At 38.1% G+C, this 22,740-nt stretch overlaps 1 protein-coding gene across 2 annotated transcripts in view; it reads left to right on the forward strand.

Moving 5' to 3' along the window:
* The first annotated feature begins 1,811 nt into the window (after positions 1 to 1,811).
* Positions 1,812 to 22,740, forward strand: part of LOC108988506 (sacsin) — a 50,572-nt gene continuing 29,643 nt past the window's right edge. For both annotated transcript variants that reach the window (XM_018961774.2, XM_018961775.2), the window contains exons 1-3: positions 1,812 to 2,335; positions 7,481 to 8,207; positions 10,518 to 16,510. In XM_018961774.2, the coding sequence (XP_018817319.2) occupies positions 1,989 to 2,335; positions 7,481 to 8,207; positions 10,518 to 16,510 (7,067 nt within the window). In that variant the 5' untranslated portion in view covers positions 1,812 to 1,988. The remainder of the gene's footprint in view (positions 2,336 to 7,480; positions 8,208 to 10,517; positions 16,511 to 22,740) is intronic.

The following is a 22,740-nucleotide window of genomic DNA, read 5'->3' on the forward strand; positions in this document are numbered from 1 at the left end:
TTTTTAAGGGAGGAATCTCATCTCTGTCAATGGGATTTTTCTCTTCTTCGTAGTCTCAAGTTTGGGTAAGGATAGGCAAACCGACTCTGGTTGTGGGAGATTTGTGTCAAGAACTTCAAAGGAAGTAATTTGCGGTGTGGGAAAGACTTGAGCCGAGGGCAACGAAAGATCAGATTGGGGATTCAAATGTGATAGATGAATCAACTGATTTGGGGAAAAGATATTTGTTGGATTCAACTGTATGGTATTAAAGGCAAAGCATGCCTTACCCGAAGGGCTAACCAAAAGTGAAACATTGTGGCTCGGGTTGTGGAAATCTGATGGGCTTTTGAGTTCTTTGAGATGTGATATTAGTTGTCTAATGAAAGAGTTTTCAGCTTTGGGCTCAGTAGATAGTGGCTCGAGAGATTCAATGGGTTCATTAAAGGGGCTCTAGGGAGAGTATTCCGTGGGGTTAGAGACAAGGCCCAAGGGATTGGTCAGATAAGAATTTTCTAATTCAATGGGTGATTTTTCTGACATCAAATTGGACACGTGGTTGATGGAGGATGTCACAGCCGGCAAGGATGTCGGGGTAACAGATAGCAAAGGGTTTGCTTTTAAGGAATTGCTGCTTACCTTAGGGCCCGTTTGTTTTCAGAGATGAGATGAGATTAAAGTTAAAAAGTTGAATAAAATATTGTTAGAATATATTTTTTAATATTATTATTATTTTGGGATTTGAAAAAGTTGAATTGTTTATTTTATTTTACGTGGAGATTTGGAAAAGTTGTAACGATGAGGTGAGATGAGATGAGATGTTTTTGGAAAACAAACAAGGCCTTAAATGCCTCTGACCTGCTTGTCTGTTTAGATGGGATGATGCCACCTGGAGTTAGGAACTGGCTGTATGGTTCCTTGTCCCTGTCTTGCATTTGAACAATATCTCCTTTGTAGATTTCTCCACTGCAACTTGACTTTTCCGAGAATAGACTTTTTATACAAAATTCTTTGTATTGCCCAGCTTTAGTATTAATGATTGTAGCTTTGCCTTTCCCTAAATATTTTACTGGATTTCTTTTTGTTTCCGTTCTAGTACTTTTCACGCCTCCATGGGAACTGTTGCAAGGCTCTTGGATGCGAATTGGAGGGAGTGAGATTGGAATACGGTTCATTTGATCTAGCGACGGTAAATCTTGGAGATTCAGATAGTGCATGTCTCGTGAGCTTTCTTCAAACCAAGGTTGCCTTTTAGGATCTTGAGATTGCGCCCTCATCCATGGACCAAATATAGGCTCTACAGGGGAATTGGTGTAATAATAAACTTGTTTATCATTTATTATATTTATCATGTAGCTCTCCTTCTTACATTATTTATTTCTATATCTTTATACTTACCATTATTATTTTTTATAAGCATTGAGATAATAAATTTGACAATTTCAATCATATGACTTCTATTTTTTAAGGTCTCGTTTGGTTGATAGATTCAATTGAAATCAATTCAATTCAGTCTAATTTTAAATTGAGTTTAACATGTAAATACTCAATTCTTAAATTATTAAATTCATCTCAATTCAAAATATTTTTACATATAAAATCTATAACTTTTTTAACTTTTAATAAATATATTTAAATTCATATTAATATTTAAATATATTTTAAATCAATTTTACAAAATTCACTCAACCATCCTAATTCATTATTATTTATAAAAAAAATCAAATCAACTCGACATTCCAGCCTAAATCACGCATACACGTAAGCGGTTTTAGAGTAAACATAACACCTGAAAACAAAGCGACAAAGACAGAGACAGTCACACAGACGAATCGAAGTCTGTTCTCCCTCCGCCCATAAAAGTAAAGGTCTATGATCATATTTCCCACAAAATTCACACCAATCTCATCATTCTTACCCCCAATTTATCCCCGCGTCATTTCGATGGTCTAACCTTAAACCCCTCCCGTAATATATACTCCCCTAATTCGCCGGAAAGGATTTACAAGATGGCGTCTCCGGCAACTCCGGAGTCGATCTTTCTGGAAGATTTCGGACAAAAGGTTGACCTGACCCGTCGAATAAGGGAGGTGCTGTTGAACTATCCGGAGGGGACCACGGTGCTCAAGGAACTCATTCAAAACGCTGACGATGCCGGCGCCACAACTGTCCGCCTCTGCCTTGACCGCCGGCTGCACGGCTCCAACTCGCTCTTGTCTGACACCCTGGCGCAGTGGCAGGGCCCTGCGCTTCTGGCTTACAATGACGCCGTTTTCACTGAGGATGATTTCGTTAGTATTTCCAGGATCGGTGGGAGTATTAAGCACGGGCAGGCGTGGAAGACCGGCCGATTCGGGTAATGTTTTTTAAATTTCACTCGCACGCTCGCGTGTATATGTGGGTTGGGTGTCTATATTTTTTTTGACAAGTAACTTGTGGGATGAAAGAACAACTTCTATATATATTATAGACACAGTGATTGTTTTCGTTGTTTGTTAGAAAATGTTTCAAGAATCTTTTTAGGTTTCTACTGTATGCGTCCATATGTTGAGTTAGTTTTCCTTTTATTCTAAGAAATTTGGATCCTAGTGAGCTTGAATTTTCAGAGATTTGTAGCCATCAGGTGCAGCTGCCTAGTTAATTGTAACACTCTTTCCGTAGGTCAGGAATGCTACGTACATTCATAACATAATGCCTGGCAAAGAGATTCAATCACATAAAATACACCATCTATTGGACCATAAAACTAACTTAGCATGACAGTCTTTCATTACATAAAAGCTGAAACATAAAGAAATGATGTAAACTAGTTCTCTGTGATGCTAACACTGCTTAAATGTCTAAATCATACACTAAGTCTCTGGAAATTTATTCTACTTTTGGCACTCCTGCTTTGTATCCACGAAATCATCATCTGGGATATTTAAACATAAAACAACGAAACAAACAAATGAGTCGAAGACCCAGTAATAGCACATCATACTGTAAACTTAACTTAGTTTAACATTAGGCTTAATTTTGAAAACTTACATACATCGTCACAATATTCATCTAACTATAGATCATTCTTTAGCAACATAAGCGTAATCAAACATATCATGGCAATACATGTAACATGGATGCATGAATGACTGACTCCATGCATTTCCTATCATTCGTACATAACTTATTCATCTTGTCTTTCACTTACTTATTGGCCATAATAACATGTGTGCATTGGTCCAATTGTTGTTGACCGTATATAACATATCGTAATATGGGGTGAATCATGCTTGGGTTTGTGGCACCGTATAACATATCATAACATGTAGTGAAACATGCTTGGGTTAGTGTTATCACGTAACCTTTGGTGAACCATTCTTGAGTCCGTGGCACCGCATATCATAACCTGTGGTGAAACACTCTTGAATCCGTGTCACCTCAAAACATCATAGCTTACATGTGGTGGACCACGCTTGAGTCCGTGGCTCGCACATCCACCCGTAACATAAGGCCAATCTTAAAGTTTGCTTCTCATTCATGTGTTTTCACACTAACTTTCATAATGCATGTGAACATGTTTGCCTTCATGAATTTACATGGCATGACACTCTTGTGCATTGCATAACATAAAACATGGTAACCCCAAGGGGTTGGGTTGGGCCCAAGTGGTGAAGGCCTTGGTCTTGGGGTATCACTCCCTTCAAGGTCCAAGGTTCAACACTTCATAGGTACAAACAATCCTTTGGGACCACACCTTTTGGTGAAAAGCCAGCGATTTAACCAGTTCCTATATTTCGAGGGTGCGGTGCACAGGACCGGGATTTACTCTGCAAGGGTGGGTTCGAAGGGCCCTACCTTGGAGAGGTTCCTTGACATAAAAAAAGAAGAAGCATAACATAAAACATGGCATATTGTTATGAGTCTTACACAACATAGCATAGCATGGGCATGACATAACATGATCTAAACATTACTTGAACATTACATGGCATACGTGTGATTTTCATAATATATCATCCATTCTATCAACAATCCATATCAGCATAGCATACAAAGTCTCATTCACAAGCATATCATTGTAATTCATAGAGGTTTGTGAAAAGGGGCTAACCTTGAATTGGCTTGTATCGTAGCATAGGTAAACATCACATTTTTCATGCAAAGCAGAATATTTACAGCACACATAAAGTTATGATCATGCTACTACTTACCTTTTAGCGTTGCTTTTTGGATCCTACTACATAGCTCGTTACTGAGAGAGAAGGAGAGGTGCGGTGGTGGAGGTGAGTCGAGTTAGACAGCGGCAACTGGAGGATCCCTCAGAATAGTGTAGTGGGGATCCGACGGAATTTGGCTGGCAGGTAGTTTCTGGGCAGCGTGGGTGGTGTTCTCTGTGGTCGATGGTGGGCTGAGCAAAAACACGCAGGGGCTATCTGGTTATTGACAGGGGAGAGAAAGCGACGTAGAGGGGTTTTGGGCGTCGATGCACGTCGTGGAGGAAGGAGGGCTCACTGTCGGCGTGCTCTGAGGTGGTTTCCAGCGAGGTAGGTGATTGGTTTGCTGTGAGGAAGGCTACGGGGGAAGGCTACGGGGCTCTGCTGTGTAGAAGAAAATTAGAATTTACATTGGGAAGGTTTCTGGCCGCAAGGATGCTGCTGGTTGATGGAGGAATATCGTGGGGAACAAGAATATATATATATTTATGTATGCGCGGGTTTTTGATGTGCGAATTGGTTTCCAATTAGGAAACTGTTCAAACTTGGGAAACCAACAGAGGAATATACGGGGTGTTGATAGTGGAAGAAACCCAATCAAATAAAATCTCTATTTTAAAACTGATCTGTTAAAATATTTACTAAAATAATAATAATAATAATTTTAAACCCTAATTTTTGACCCTTATGTTACATTAATGGTCAAGGGTTAACAGGGCTCTACTCACCGGTAGGGTCGTGTATATGTTCACTCTCCAGGTGTGTGTATAAAGAGCCCTGCACTGTGATAAAAAAGAAATTCAGAAAATTGTCAGAGGGGAGTTTATTCTTTTTTTGTTGATAAGTAAAGTAAAATTTTATTGAATGAGTAAGGCATAGCCCAGGGAAATTTATTCTTTACATACACTCATAAATGTAATATATATTGTTAGGGAAATTAGTTTCTTTCAAACAACTCTTCCAACACTTTTATATGATCTGGACATTCTTCATTTCGCTATGTACCTTTTCAGAGTAATCAGGTATACTTCATGGCTCCTACATATGCAAGGAGCAAGCCAAAACCAGCTGAAGTGTTGATGACGATGATTATGACAAGCTAAGGGGGCTGAGAGTTGCAAGAATCAAGAAGTCCATTGAACTGAATAGGGTGGGAAAGAGAGGTTCAGAAAATGACTGGATTAGCAGGAGAAATTCAAGACCCACTGGGTGCTAATGTAAAATAAAAATTAAAAAATGGAAAATACGAAAGAATAAATAATAAAACCCATGTTGTTGTTGAAGGTGAAAATGAACCTTTTTGAGAAGGTTGCAGATGGTGTTTAGACTAATTCTTAGATTCGATGTAGGTTGTCTCATATGTCCCGGTCCTATTTCTTTTGTTAAGGTTATGTAGAGAGAGGTAGAGAGATGAAGCTTAAAGAGAAGATTTTGATTGTATATTCTTTTCTTTCCCACTTCTATTTGAGAAATTTTCAGTACTTGTATGAAAACTCATATGCTATAAAGTAGTAGTAGTTCTTTGTATATATAAAACCTTAAAAAATCTTGATACTTTTTGTTTTTTTTTTTTTGGGGGGGGGAGGGGCGGGGGGGCCCCCCCCATCTACATGCAGCTTTTCAACTTCTAATTAGTGGAGGAGGTGTCTGTAAAAGAGGAAGAGAAGTTCTTTTCTCAATGTAGTGAGGGTTGAGGTCAGTCTAGAGCTCTCTGCAATACAATTACATAACAAAAAACTACAACTGAACTGTCAATAAGAACTACCTAATTGATGCTGGATAAAACCTAAGGACGGTGTAGGACTGCATTCTTCAACCAAATAGAAGTACCTAGTCTCTATTCCGAATTCTTCTCTGAAATCCATCATTCAACATAGAAATTTGAACCCCATTCTTGAGATAACTATGGATGGTACTTGTGGTCTAAGCTCATCAATTGAGGGCAAAATAAGGGTTTAGAATCGGGGTTTTATTTTGCAGGTTGATTATTTGTTAGAGAGGCAAAAGAAGAGCAAGATGGAGCCTTTTCTTTTTGAAGAAAGCAGGTTGCAGGAATTTACTGATAACAGCTGTTTGAAATGTTTTGGGTTGGATTTAAAGGATTACATAGCGGATAAATGCTGGAAAAAAAGAGGGTTTTGAGATTTTAAAAGTTGTGAGAGAGTGGGTATGTCAGGGGTTATAAATAGAGAAGAAAAGAGAAGTTCAAGGATACTCAATAGTCGCTGTCAGAAATCTTAATCATTGGGGTACATTGAGTAGATATGTAGAGACTTAAATTGCATTTGGACACTTAAGTTTGGCAAGTATACTGAAGGCTACATGAAATCCAATAAATAGTATTAATAATAGGAAAAATTCTAGAATATCTAGATCCGAAGTATTTAGGAAAATAACCCGAAAAATATAGTTATGTGTAGAATGTTATGTAATTATATGCTTTTGCACATAAAGATATCTTCAACTCTTAAACTAGTTATCCTAATTAATAACTATTTTAATTCCAAACACTTATTGACTGGATGTAAAAAACATACAAGACTCCTTTCAATCCAATGTTATATGTGAACCTCATGAGGAAAAGCTTTAAGTCTCCAAGACTGAAAGCTACTCTAAATGCAGAAACTAGAGTCCTAGACTCTATTCTATGGCTGCAGTCATTCCCTCAAGCAATGTTCTCTAACCTTACCTTTAGTTTCTCTCACTGCATCTCCTTTTCCAAACATCTCCTGTTTTTTTTATATTAGTATTATAGGAAGTGACAAAAAAAATTGATAATTGGAGTTTTGTCAAAATTTGTTTATTTTTTATGCATATTCTTTTAAGCCTTTTATGAAGTATGTGAGTATTCTTGTGGTCTTAGATAGGTCCAGGCAATTTGAATTCGATTGCAATTCCATTATAATATTGGTTTTTTTGAGCCAATATTACTTCATAATATTATTTTTACCAATGAAAAAAATATTATGAAATAATCGTATATTATCTTATCATGTTGTATCATTTCTGATGTAACGTCATAAAGTTACTAAATTATATATGTAATAATTTTCTATATTACTCTTAGTTCCAAACATAAGGTAGATGATCTAATTAGACTACTGCTGTAAGTAGATATATAACATGTTCGTTTCTGGAGTAAGGAACCAGTCCTGCTATTTATTTTCTTTCTCCTCTTCTACACATATATATAATATGTATATATGTATATATGTATATATCATGCTGCAGTTTTTTATTGGTGTAGTTTTCTGTGATTTCAATATTTATTTTTCTGAATTTACTTTGTTAATTTGCCTTTTTAGGGTTGGGTTCAACTCGGTGTATCATTTGACTGATCTGCCCTCATTTGTGAGTGGCAAACATGTGGTATTATTTGATCCTCAGGGTTTTTACCTTCCCAAGGTTTCTACGGCAAATCCTGGAAAGCGAATCGACTACGTTAGTTCGTCAGCCATCTCACTATATAAGGACCAATTCTTTCCATATTGTGCTTTTGGTTGTGACATGAAAATTCCTTTCGCTGGAACTTTATTCCGTTTCCCTTTGAGGAATGCAGATCAGGGAGTCAGAAGTAAGCTCTCGAGGCAGGCGTACTTGGAAGATGACATATCTTCCATGTTTGTTCATCTTTATGAGGAAGGAGTGTTCACGCTACTCTTCCTCAAAAATGTTATGTCCATCGAAATGTATGTGTGGGATGTTGGAGAACTTGAGCCAAGGAAGCTTTATTCGTGCTCCGTGAGTTCGGCGAACAGTGACACTGTGTGGCATCGGCAGGCACTACTGAGGTTATCAAAATCGATAAATTTTACTAATAACGAGATGGATACCTTTTCATTGGACTTTTTGAGTGAAGCCACAATTGGAACCCAATCTGAGAAGAGGGTAGATAGTTTTTATATAGTGCAAACAATGGCTTCGGCATCCAGTAGGATTGGTTCTTTTGCTGCTACCGCATCCAAAGAATATGATATTAACTTGTTGCCATGGGCATCAGTTGCAGCATGCACATCAGATGATTCATCAAATGTAATTTACAGTATTCAATTCTTTCATAGTGCAAGCATTGCTTTCGATCTCTCTCCCTCTCTCACTCACATGCGCGCGCGCGCGCGCACACACACACACACACACACAGAAACATGCACAGTGACTTACACAGCATTTCAGTTTGGTACATTTTGGCTATTTTTGTCGCTATATGTTTGAGCAATTTAAACTCAAAAGTATGAATTTTAATCTTAATTGTGATATTATAGGCATGTGCACGTATATGGCAACCTGTACTTTAACTATTGTACACTGTTGCTTTTAGTAGTTGTTCTATCCAGTATGAAAGTCAAATTTAATGGATATTTTGAAACCTTTCTATTATATATTCTGTGCATTGTTACCATCTAATTGCCTCTAGATTGGTACTACAAGCTGTAGATAATGCTTTTAGTGCATCTTAAATAGATGTAATTAGCTGGCGTGTCGTATCTTTTTGCCCCTGTTAATTTGGATATTTAATTTCCATAAAGGTTTTCCATTTGACTTTTGGTTTAGCAAGAGAGGCATTCGGTGAGCCTGCCATGTGAAACTTTAAAGGATGTTCTTTGATACATCTGCAATAACCTTGTGATGTTGTACTGTGGGAAAACACAGGAAACCAAATGAGATATTCTTTTCCTAGAAGTAATGGGTGGGGGGACCTAGGCCATAATTTCAATTCCTCTTTGTGTGTGAGTTAGCCATTACATAACTGTAAAAGAAGCAAGGGAAAAAAGGAAAAGGAAAAGATACGAAAAGAAAAGGACCATGTTATATATATATATATAAAGTGTAGTTATTAGCTGTTTAAGATGGTTCTAAACACGGCTGTTTGTCTTAGAATGCATTTGATAGTGTTTAAGAGGTTTTTCATTTGGCTTTTGGTTTAGCAAGAAAGAGCATTCGGTGAGCCTGTGAACTTCAGTTGCGGCGTGCACGCTTTGTCAGCCTTGGATGTTAAATTTGATGGTGAACGTCATATTTGATCAATGCACGTTCATTTTTAATGCCTTAAGTTACCAAATTGCTATCACGTCAAGCCTCAAAAGGCAATATTAGAGGTGAAAGAAATTTGGTTATTGTAGTCCTTAAAAAAGGATGTGTGCTATATGTGACGAAAGTTTCTATCATACATCAAGGATCTGCTGATGGAGAGTCCATGTTGCTCCAGAAGTTTAGAATTAGGGTGCCAGGTGCTGAAACTGGTACTTTGGAGGTCTCATTACGAAAGAGGTAGTAGTTATGGGGCTTAAGTGTAAGTTTTCCAATCATTTATTGTTGGTGCTAATCCTGTTTGGTAGTGTAAATGAGCCATTGCTTTTTACGAAAACTCACTTTTAATGGACTTCATATTTCGGATTAGAGTTGATCCTCATAATTCAATTTGAACAACAATTTGGGAAAGATTTCAGAAGTCTCTTTCTAACCATTATCAAACATCTTGGCTGAGGTCTTTTAAAGCTCGTGGTTGGGGTGTTAAATTTAGACCTTCCACTTGGTTGTCTACATAGTGCTAACGGTGCTGTTTTTTCTTGTTTTGTGGAGCAAGTGGCTGATGCTAGAGATTTCATATTGCTGGGTAGTTTGGTTATCTTGGTGTACGTTATGAATGATCTCTTCATGGACACGGAGAGGACAAGCTGCAGTGGATTTCGGATTTTGCTAAACTGTATCATGGGCCTGAAAAATTTATTTCTTTTTTCTGAAATGATGATACTGGTAGATGGGAAGCTAAGGTTGGGGAAGTAGGTACTTTTAGCAAGATAGATATTTATAAAAAAGGAATCTCTGAGATCATGCAAACGCTAGTCTTTTACTCAGTTAAACCATATACCGATGGGATGTGGGCCCTAGAAGTTGTTTGCAACCAAGGGTTTGAACCTTAGACCTGGAGGAAGCATACCCAAAGACCAAGGCCCTTACCAGTTAAGCCAACCCCTAGGGGCTTTGCAACAAATATAACAGAACATCCATTCCCTCATGTCTACTAATATAATCTTTGCAGCTATGGATGGTTTTTTTGCTGAGTGCATGCTTCAATAGGCTGATGTTTTTTGGGCCCACAAGTATTTGTTTCTAATGTTAATTTTTGTATGTTGTACTTCTTGTTTAGAAGATTTGTTTTGCTTGTTCTGTATCAGTGCTCATGTTGTTCTGTATGCATGTTTATGAGGCTGACCTGCCGAGTACTCTTGAACAAATAAATTGCTGCTTTTAGTTATGCATTCCCCTGTTTGAAATCTTTTTTTCCTATTTTTCTCACTATACCAAAAGATTCACATATTGTTACAATATGATTTATAACAGAATGATGTTCTTAAGCTTGGTCGGGCATTCTGTTTCCTTCCACTGCCTGTAAGAACTGGATTGACTGTCCAAGTTAATGGGTACTTTGAGGTGTCATCAAACCGTCGTGGCATTTGGTATGGGGCTGACATGGATAGAAGTGGAAAAATTCGTTCTATCTGGAACAGGCTTCTTTTAGAAGATGTTGTGGCTCCTACATTTACACAATTGCTGCTTGGTTTGCAAGGGGTGCTAGGTCCTACAAATATGTACTATTCCTTATGGCCCAATGGTTCTTTTGAAGAGCCGTGGAACATTTTAGTCAAGCAGATATACAGAAACATTCATAATGCCCCTGTTTTGTATTCAGAACTTGGAGGAGGAAAATGGGTTTCACCAGCTGAAGCTTTTCTTCATGACGAGGAATTTAGTAAAAGTAAGGAACTCAGTGAGGCTCTGGTGCAGCTGGGACTTCCTATTGTACATTTACCCAGTACTTTGTTTAATATGCTTCTTAAAGATGCTTCTGATTTTAAGCAGAAAGTGGTCACTCCTGATATAGTACGCCATTTTCTTAGGGGATGTAAAGCTCTTGTTTCATCAAGTAAATCCTACAAGCTTGTACTGTTGGAATACTGCCTTGAAGACGTGATAGATGCTGAAGTAATTACACATGCATATAATCTGCCTTTGGTTCCTTTGGCAAATGGTGATTTCGGATTATTTTCGGAAGTTTCAAAAGGACTTTCTTATTTTGTCTGCACGGAGTTAGAGTACATGTTACTTCAACGTATTTCTGATAGAGTAATTGATCATGATATACCTCTCAACGTGCTGAATAGACTCTCTGGTATTGCAAAGTCATCAAGGTCAAATCTTGTTTTTTTCAATGTTCATTATTTCCTTCAGTTATTCCCTAAGTTTGTACCTGCTGACTGGAAATATAAAAGTAAAGTTTTCTGGGACCCAGGGTCTTGTTGTGATCATCCGACTTCGTCATGGTTTGTGTTACTGTGGCAATATCTTCAGAATCAGTGTGAGAAGTTATTGTTGTTCGGTGATTGGCCTATCTTGCCATCTACATCTAGTCATCTGTACAGAGTTTCCAGACAATCTAAACTAATCAACGCAGTAAAGCTTTCCATTAAGATGCAAAACATACTTGTTTCGATTGGATGCAAGATATTAAACCCCAACTATGGAGTTGAACACTCAGACTTATGTCACTATGTCTGTGATGGTGATGCTGCTGGTATTTTGGACTCCATTTATGATGTTGTCTCTTCAGATGGTGGCAGCTTAGTGGAAACTCTTCATATTTTGGGAGTGGAAGAGAGGGATGAGCTTCGTAGATTTTTTCTTGATCCAAAATGGTATATTGGAGATTGTATGGATGGTTCTAACATAAGAAATTGCCAGAAGCTGCCAATTTATAGAGTCTATGGTGGAGGATCTGCTCAAGAAATCCAATTTTCTGATCTAGAAAATCCTCGAAAATATTTACCACCATTAGATGTCCCTGAATACCTTTTGGGAGGCGAGTTCATTATTACCTCATTGACTAGTGAAGAAGAGATTCTGTTAAGGTATTATGGAATTGAGAGAATGGGGAAGGCATCTTTCTACAGACAGCAGGTTTTCAATAGAGTCGGGGAGTTACCACCTGAAATTCGTGACAGCATCATGCTCTCTGTTTTGCAAAACCTACCACAATTATGTGTCGAGGACTCATCTCTCAGGCAATGCTTGAGAAGTTTGGAATTTGTCCCAACCCATAGTGGTGCTCTTAGGAGTCCTGACAGAATGTATGATCCTCGTAATGACGAATTATATGCATTACTAGAAGACTCTGATGATTTCCCTTATGGTCCTTTCCAAGAATCTGGAATTTTGGACATGCTACAAGGTTTGGGCCTGAGAACATCTGTATCTCCTGAGACAGTTATACAAAGTGCTCGACAGGTAGAACGATTAATGCATGAGGATCAACAAAAAGCATATTCAAGAGCCAAAATACTTCTTTCCTACTTAGAAGTTAATGCTATAAAGTGGCTACCTACTCCACCAAATGACGATCAAGGAACAGTGAATCGAATATTCTTACGAGCTGCGACTTCGTTTAGACCTCGCAACCTTAAATCTGACCTTGATAAGTTCTGGAATGATCTCCGGATGATCTGCTGGTGTCCAGTTTTAGTTTCTTCTCCTTTCCAAACTTTACCGTGGCCTGTTGTGTCATCCATGGTTGCACCTCCCAAGCTCGTAAGGTTGCAAACAGACTTGTGGCTTGTTTCTGCGAGCATGCGAATACTGGATGGAGAATGCTCTTCCACAGCTCTATCACACGGCCTTTGTTGGTCTTCTCCACCAGGCGGAAGTGTGATTGCCGCACAACTACTTGAGCTTGGAAAAAATAATGAGATACTGAATGATCAGGTTCTTAGGCAGGAACTAGCCCTGTCAATGCCGAGGATGTACTCAATTCTGACCAGCTTGATTGGCTCTGATGAGATGGACATTGTAAAGGCTGTTCTTGAAGGTTGTCGGTGGATATGGGTGGGAGATGGATTCGCAACCTCAGATGAGGTGGTCCTTGATGGTCCACTTCATTTGGCTCCTTATATACGTGTTATACCCGTTGATTTAGCAGTTTTCAAGGATTTATTTTTAGAACTTGGCATTCGAGAATTCTTGAAGCCCACTGATTATGCTAATATTCTGTGTAGAATGGCTGCGGAAAAGGGTTCCTCCCCTCTTGATGCACCAGAAATCAGGGCAGCCATACTGATTGTGCAGCATCTGGCCGAAGCTCATTTTGGTGACCGGCAAGTGAAGGTCTATTTACCCGATGTTTCGGGCAGACTATTTCCAGCCGGTGACTTGGTTTATAATGATGCTCCCTGGTTACTTGGCTCAGAAGATTTTGATAGTTCATTTCATGCTTCCTCAAACCTGACATTGAATGCGAAGAGAGCAGTTCAAAAATTTGTACATGGGAACATATCCAATGATGTTGCTGAGAAACTTGGTGTCTGCTCCCTCCGTGGAACCTTGCTTGCTGAGAGTGCTGATTCGATGAATCTGAGTTTGTCTGGAGCTGCTGAAGCTTTTGGACAGCATGAAGCCTTGACAACGAGGCTTAAACATATACTTGAAATGTATGCAGATGGGCCTGGGATTCTATTTGAGCTGGTGCAAAATGCAGAGGATGCAGGAGCTTCTGAGGTGACCTTTCTTTTGGATAAAACTCAGTATGGGACTTCTTCTGTTCTCTCTCCTGAAATGGCAGATTGGCAAGGTCCTGCATTGTACTGTTTTAATGACTCTGTTTTCAGTCCTCAGGATCTTTATGCAATCTCGCGCATTGGTCAAGAAAGTAAACTAGAGAAGCCTTTTGCAATTGGAAGATTTGGGCTGGGTTTTAATTGTGTCTATCACTTTACAGATATTCCCACTTTTGTTTCAGGGGAACACATTGTTATGTTTGATCCTCATGCTTGTAATCTGCCCGGGATCTCTCCATCGCATCCTGGCCTGCGTATTAGATTTGTGGGTAGAAGGATCTTGGAGCAATTTCCCGATCAATTTTCTCCATACTTGCACTTCGGGTGTGATTTGCAGCATCCATTTCCTGGAACCATATTCCGATTCCCACTTAGGTCTGAGACTGTTGCTTCTCGAAGCCAAATAAAGAAAGAAGGATATGCACCTGAAGATGTCCTGTCTCTTTTTGCTTCTTTCTCCGAGGTTGTGTCTGATTCTCTGCTTTTCCTACGCAGTGTGAAAACTATCTCTATTTTTGTGAAGGAGGGACCCGGACATCAAATGCAGCTTATACATCGTGTGGACAGGCATTGTATCAGTGAACCAGAATATGAATCCAATGCACTACAGGACATGTTTAGCTTTATTAATGGAAACCGACATAGTGGAATGGATAAGGATCAGTTCCTGAAGAAACTGAGAAAATCCATCGATGGTGGTCTGCCATATAAATGTCAAAAGATTATTACTACTGAGCATAGTACATCTGGTGATATATCACACTGTTGGATAACCACTGAATGTATAGGCACTGGGCAAGCTAAGAGCAACTCTGCAGCATGTAACGACAAATCTCATAATTTTGTCCCGTGGGCTTGTGTTGCTGCATATTTACATTCTGTCAAGCTTGAGAAGAAATTAAATGACATCCCAAAGACAGAGGATTCTTTTGTAATTGGGCCTGATTTATTTCAGTTTCCTACAACTTCCACTCAAGAAAGGAAGGATTTTGAAGGCCGTGCCTTCTGCTTTTTACCACTGCCAATCAGCACTGGTCTTCCTGCACATATTAATTCCTATTTTGAGTTGTCGTCAAATCGTAGAGACATCTGGTTTGGTAATGACATGGCCGGTGGTGGGAAAAAACGCTCTGACTGGAATATATACATCCTTGAAGATGTTGTTGCCCCTGCCTATGCTCGTTTGCTCGAGAAAGTATCATTGGAGATTGGCCCCTGTGATTTATTCTTTTCATTATGGCCTACAACAACAGGATTAGAACCTTGGGCATCAGTAGTACGGAAACTCTATGCTTTTATTGCTGATTTTGGTCTTCGCGTATTATTTACAAAAGCTAGAGGGGGGCAGTGGATTTCAACGAAGCAATCTATTTTTCCTGATTTCACTTTCCACAAGGCACATGATCTTGTAGAAGCATTAGCAGATGCTGGTCTACCTCTTGTAACTGTTTCCCGGCAACTTGTAGAGAGATTCATGGAGTTCTGCCCTTCATTGCATTTCCTGACACCGCAGTTGTTAAGGACTTTGTTAATTCGGAGAAAACGTGGATTTAAGGACCGGAATGCAATGGTTTTGACCCTTGAATATTGCTTGATTGACTTAATAGTACCTGTTCAGTTTGATAGTCTGTGTGGTTTGCCGTTGTTACCTCTTGCTGATGGTTCATTTGCAACAATTGACAAAAAGGGTTTTGGCGAAAGAATCTATATTGCACAGGGGGACGTGTATGGTCTTCTCAAGGATTTAGTTCCACATCAACTAGTAGATTGTGGGATCCCAGAAGAGGTTCATCAAAAGATTTGTGACATAGCCCGTGGCGAGGACTCAAATATTTCTTTTTTGTCATGCCATTTGCTTGAGAAACTCTTTCTGAAGTTACTTCCAGCAGAGTGGCAGCTTGCAAAACAGGTGTCTTGGACTCCCGGTCATCAAGGCCATCCAAGTTTAGAATGGATAAGACTTCTGTGGTGCTATCTGAAGTCATCTTGTGAGAACCTTTCCGTGTTTTCCAAGTGGCCTATTTTACCTGCCGGGAATAATTTTCTCCTGCAACTAGTTGAAAACTCGAATGTGATTAAAGATGATGGGTGGAGTGAGAACATGTCCTCTTTGTTGCTGAAAGTAGGGTGTCTATTTTTGAGGCGTGACTTGCCAATAGATCATCCACAATTGGAAAACTTTGTGCAGCCACCAACAGCAACTGGTGTATTAAATGCATTTCTGGCAATTGCTGGTAAGCCAGAGAATGTAGAGGGGCTTTTTCATGATGCATCAGAAGGGGAGCTGCATGAACTTCGAAGTTTTATTCTTCAGTCCAAATGGTTCTCCGAAGAGAAAATTGAAAACATGCATATTGACATCATCAAGCACCTACCTATATTTGAGTCATATAGAAGTAGAAAGCCAGTGAGTTTGAGTAAACCTATCAAATTGCTTAAACCTGATGGTGTACGTGAGGATCTTTTGAATGACGACTTTGTACGCATGGAATCAGAGAAGGAACGAATTATTTTAACAAGGTATTTGGAGATTATAGAACCCTCCAGGGTGGAACTCTACAAAGATTATGTGCTCAACCGCATGCCAGAGTTTGTTTCACAGCAGGAAGCTCTTTTAGCCATTCTACATGATGTGAAGCTTTTGATTGAGGAAGACATTTCTATCAAATCTGCACTGTCCACAACACCTTTTGTTTTGGCAGCTAATGGATCTTGGCAACAACCATGCAGGTATGGTTTTTCATTCTCTTGTTGCTGCTGCTGTTGCAATTAAAAAAAAACAACATTTGACTAAAGTGGATTTTCTTGTTATGTACTTATAAACCAGTGGCACTCAATATTGGACATTTATGAGGAACCACCTGGTTTAGGTCTCGTTTGGATGTTGAGCTGAGTTAAGTTCTTTATGAATAGTAGTGAGTTGAGATAGTGGAGTGAGTTTTGTGGAGTCTACCTAGGATGAGTTTAGATGTGTTTGGATGTTAAGATGAGTTTAGATGTATTTATGGGAAGTTGAAAAAGGTTGTGGGTCCCGCATGTAAAAAGGTGTTGAGTTGAAAAAAGTTGTGAGTCCTACTGTAAAGAAGTTTTGAGTTGAGATGAGTTTAGTAATTTGAGAGTTGAATGTTTGGATGTTAGACTCAGTATAAAATTAGACTGAACTGAGTTGATCTTAGTTTAGTCCAAGTTCCAAACGGGGCCTTATTGTATTGTAACCAATATTCTATTAGACAGACCTCTATGCCTGTGGAAAATTTACAGGATTAGTTGATTTGAATTTGAATTAATTTTTGTCATGTCATCCTTAATTGTTTTTTGTAACCAATATTCTATTACATTTGCTAGCAAGTTAGGTTGCATATGGATGTGTGTAATGTTCCAATGGAAGGCCTAAATCACATGACTTATACTCCAAAAAGACTAGTCAATGATATAATTGGAACCCTATTGGAACATTATAAAGAGCAAGAACTTCTCATTCCCAAAAAATGTAGTATTCCATACACCACCTACTCTTATCTTTATCATATGGGTATCACAATCTCCCCCCCTTAAGGATGTCGTGCCTGTCTTTCGTAGGTGGCACGGCTCAAGTCCCACATTTTTTGTTGGGGTAGGCTTTGATATCATTTGTAACGCTCTAATGGAAGGCCCAAACCACATTGCCTATATTCCAATGATACAATTTGAGCTCCATTGGAGCATTATAAAGAGCAAGAATTTCTCATTCCTAAGTAATGTGGGATCTCATACACCACCTACTCTTATCCTTATCATATGGGGTATCACAATATGGGAGTTTTTCAAAAAATGAACTGTTTAATGAAATTTTAAGTTCTGTTTTTGAATAATTTTGTTTGGAATGTAGTTTATAAATAAAATAGTTTATGATAGATTTTTTATATAAGTAAAATAGTTTATGATAGATGTGCATATTTTTATATAAGGTTGGAGAAATTTCCTGATCACGTGTGCCCGTTCTTGCTTTTGTGGGTTCATCACTAAGCTATGACCTTTCTTTAGTTATTGCATGTAAACGTTTAATTTTCCATTCTTAGTTTCAATTTCTCCTATTTTCTTAGAAGAAAGTGAAAGGATCTATTCCATCCACATTCTTCCTCACTTTTAAATTGACATTTTTGGGCCTGTTTGAGGCCATTATTAAAAGAATTTTGAGGTAATTTGATGTATCTTTCCTTTTGAGGGTTCATTTTTGTTATTGATTCTTTTGTTTTCAAGATTGAGTCTAGATACATTCCAGGAGTCTGTAAGTTTGGTCTTGAATTGGGTTTTACTCAGACTGGAAATTGTGATATGAATTTGATTTAACTTGTTTGGTTAATAGGAACTTTGGGGTTGGTCTATGGAAAAAACATTTGAAGGGGTTCGGGTGAGTTTTCCCAGTCCACTTGATATGAGGTGGAGAGGGTCTCAAGATAAAGTTCAAGTACTGTAATACCCCAGTGAATGGGATTCACATTACTTGGGAGGATGAAGTTATTGTCCTTTATAATAATTTAAAGGACTCTTATTGTAACATATACTAACTAGTAAGAAGAAAAATTGCTAAAACTTCTTCAAGTAAGAAATACAAAAAACAACACTATTTGGGCCATAATCTGATGAAAGAGGGTATTAATATAGAAAACTTGAGCCCCAACATTGATTTCTTGTAATCTTTGAAACCATAGTCATTCTTTCCAAAGACAAACAATTAGCATGGAAAGGTCATCCTCCACAGTAGTGCACAATGATGGCTACCTAATTCCACTTTCCAACATGTTAAGAGATTCCCCACTTGAGAAGACATAACCCAATTTATTCTAAAGAGGCTAAGAACCATGTTCCACAAAAGGCTAGCAACTTTGCAATGCAGAAGGTGATCCACTAATTCCTCAATCTTTTTATGCATATTTTTTTATAAGTAAGAACTAATTTTATTAGAAACGAATGTATAGGAGAAACCCATGCACACAAGAAGTATATAAAAGAAAACATCTAAATTCATTTTAGGAAACAAATAGCGACACTAGAAAATCATGAACAGTAGCTCTGTGAATCACTAAAGCATGCACAAAGAAATTCCAGAGTTGCTCCAAAGTACACTGCTTGTCATTAAAACACCACTCATTCCTTTCCATCCAAATGCACCACATAAGACACAAAGGAACTATCTTCCAAGTTGCATCTACTTGAGAACAACTATGAATCCTGTTCCAACATGCAAGAAGATCAACTACTCTCAAGGCATTGCCCAAACCGAGCCAATTCTACAAAAAATGCCATCCCACAAAGCCCTTGCCACCTCACAATGCAAAAGTAGATGATCCACTGTTTCCACAGTCTTTTTACACATGAAACACCAATCCATAACTATAATACCCCGCTTCTTTACATTATCCAACATGAAAATTTTCCCAAGAGAGGCAGTCCAAATGAAAATAGCAAATTTGGAAGGCACGTGAGACCTCTAAATACACTTCCAAGGAAAAGGAGGACTATTCTGAAAAGTCAGTAGCTTAGGAGATGCTTGGGGAATGAGATAAGATGATAATTTTATGAATAGTAGTAAGATAGTTTGACTTAAGTATTTATTGGATTTTGAGAAAGAAGAGAAAAAGTTGAATAAAAAATATTAGAAAATAAAAATATTGTTAGAATATAATTTTTTTAATATAATTTTGTTTTGGGATTTGAAAAAGTTGAATTGTTTTTTATTTTTTATTTGAAAGTTTGAGAAAATTGTAATGATTAGTTTGAAAAGGTTGTAATGATTAGTTTGTAAGTGTTTGTGTTTGAATGATGTTTGGGAAGGAGATGAGATGAAATTTTTTTCCAAACATCCCCTAGTATGAACGAACAATGAACTTTCTACGCTCTTTGGACTTCCACAACATCCTATCCTCATCATTACCACCAAGCCTCAGAGTATAAAAAGCTAAAGAAAGCTGAAACTTCGTCAATGTCCCAATCCCGAACAGCTCTACTTAAGCAAATATCCCACTGAAATAAGCCATTAGAATGACAAAGCAAATCAGATACAGCAACAAACTGATTGGAAGCCAAACGAAAGATAGCTGGAAACACACTATTGAGGGCTCAATCACCACACCAAATGTCAAATCAGAAACGGATCCTTGATCCCTTTCCAATAGCATAACTAACATGACTAACAAAACTCTCCCAGCCCTTAATGAACTTTTGAAGACCCACACCATAAACCCCCTTAACTTCATTAGAACACCAACCCCGCCAAGCACTTTCATACTTCCAATCCATGACCTCCCTCCAAAGCGACTCTCCTTCCGATTGATATATCCATAGCCACTTCCCCAATAAATCTTTATTAAAGATCCTCAAATTGCCAACCCTCCAACCAAAAAGGAGAATAAACTTTATTCCAACTAAGAGCACTAGCATTGGTTTCTTTATATGCATCTTCAAAATCACATATTTTGAAGATTGATTTTGCATATCAAGAAAAACTCTTATATTGGATTATGCATTTTTGAACCAAATAATAAAAAAATATTATTATTTTTTTCTTAAAATTATTATTTTTATATATTTTACAATTAGCACCATGTGCTCAAAAATACTAATTCCATATATCTACATATTACCAATTTCATATATCAAAATGACCAATTTTATCAATAAATATTAATATGTACTAAAAAATACTTTGTATCATCAACTTATACAAATTTCATATATCAAAATCATCTTAATAAAAATTCCACAAAGTTGATTTTAATGGGTAGGAGATAGAAAAATAAGTATAATACTGTTTGGAGTGAATAGTGTTTCTTCAATTTTGAAGAAATACTATTCATAGCTATGCAAAATTTTAAAGATGCATAATCCAATGTAGATCAATTTAGAGAGATATTATGCAAATATGAAGATGAATCTGAAGATGCATAAGCCATTGCCAATACTCTAACAAGATGAAATTTAGTTTCCTCTCCCATACCACCCAATAAAAAAGCACGAAACAACTTCTCAATTTGGTTGGCCACCCCCACCAAAACCGTCTCTGACTTTCCAGGGTTCACCTTGAGGCCTAATACAACTTCAAAACATAATAACATAGCCCTTAAGGCTTGAATCTGACCATGATCCGCATCACAGAAAATGAGAGTGTCATATGCAAAAAGAAGATGCGAAAGTGTAAATTAGGCTTGAAAAATCCTAATCGAGTTTGGAATTGGAAAAGGAATGAGTCAATGAATCGGGCGATTCAACAAATTGAATCGAACTCCTGGATAATGCAGACGCCCAATTCTAGGAATTTCTCAAAAATGGATCTCTGGTCGATTCATAAGAATTTTGAGTCAGTTATTTCGATGCTGATAAAAAGTATTAAAAATCATGTATAATGCAATTCAAGCATTTAATATCATGTATAAAAGAGTATTAAGTATAAATTCATTGACTAGTTTCAATAAGAATATGATATGAATCCAAATAGTTTCAATAAACATGTAATTTATGTGTTTAACCTCAATTGTCAACATTTTTTTGCCTCATATACGAAGAAAATAAAGATCATTAAGTTATAAGCACACGGAAAATGTAGTATTTTATGCACAACTACAAATTTAATACAAAATACTCATTCATCTTCAAATTCTTTTGTTCAACTAAAGAAAGGGAGAGGGGGCTCTTTTTGCTCATGAAGCCTAAGATCCTCTCTCAGAACTTGTGGAGGCTTAATGATTGAAACAAGTGCCTTCGCATAAACAAAGTTACGTGTTGTTGATAGAAGCATCATTCGTAGTCTATGGGGGTGTCCTTTTGCAGGTTGGTCCTATTTGGCTTCCCTGGGAGCTTCATGTGGTGTTCTTTTAATGTGGGATAGAAGAGTGGTGGAGTCGATTGAGGAGTGTATTGGGAATTTCTCAGTTGCTAGATTATTTAGAAATGTTAGAGGATGGGTGGGAGTGGGCTTATGTAGGCACTTATGGGCCAAATATGGATAGTGATAGGAGAATGATGTGGGAGGAGCTGGCGGATTTATATTATCTATGGGACGTGCTATGGTGTATGTGTGGAGATTTCAATATTACCTGCTTTCCTAGTGAGCGATTGGGGGAACATCGAACTTCCTTGGATATGGAAGAGTTCTCGGAGTTCATCTTTGATTTGGATCTCATAGACCTTCTTCTTGTTGGGGGCAAGTTCACGTGGTCCAATAGCCGGGGTTGGTTGTGATTAGATAGGTTTCTCATCTCTCCTTCGTGAGAGGCTCACTTTCCGGGGCTGTGCCAAAAGCGTTTGCCTCGAGTTTGTTCAGATCACTTTCCTATTCTGCTGGATTGTGGAGGTATTCATGGGGGAGGCTGATATTTCAAGTTTGAAAATTTGTGGTTAGCTGCTGATGGCTTTGTAGATAAGGTTAGATCTTGGTAGTCTTCTTATCAGTTCATGGGCACGCCTAGTTTCATTCTTGTTGGTAAACTCAAGGCTTTGAAACATGATTTAAAGAAGTGGAATTTGGAAGTATTTGGGAATGTCGACAGTCAGAAGACTTCCCTCTTGGAGGAGGAGCTGCAGGTTTTGAAGGGTAGGGAGGTGATGGGAGATAACTCTGAGGATGTATTGTTGAGGAAAAGCTCAGTTGTAATTGAGCTAGAAAGGGTGTTGTTGATGGATGAGACTTCGTGGCGACAAAAATCTCGAGCTCTTTGGTTAAAGCCCAAAATAACTTCTCAATCCTATTAGCCACCCCTATGGGCAAAGGAAATAAAGATAAATAAATAAGTGGGAGGTTGGATAACGTACTCTTAATTAATGTGAGTTTACCCCCTCTATAAATACATCTGTTTCCAATCAGCCAACATTTTCTCTACTTTCTCAACAACTCCATCTCAAATTGCTCTATCCTTAAATGTTGCTCCCAATGGAAGACCCAAATATTTCATAGGCAAGGAAGCCACTTTACAACCCAAGAAACT

Source organism: Juglans regia, chromosome 13 (assembly GCF_001411555.2).
Source record: "Juglans regia cultivar Chandler chromosome 13, Walnut 2.0, whole genome shotgun sequence".
Lineage (NCBI taxonomy): Eukaryota > Viridiplantae > Streptophyta > Magnoliopsida > Fagales > Juglandaceae > Juglans > Juglans regia.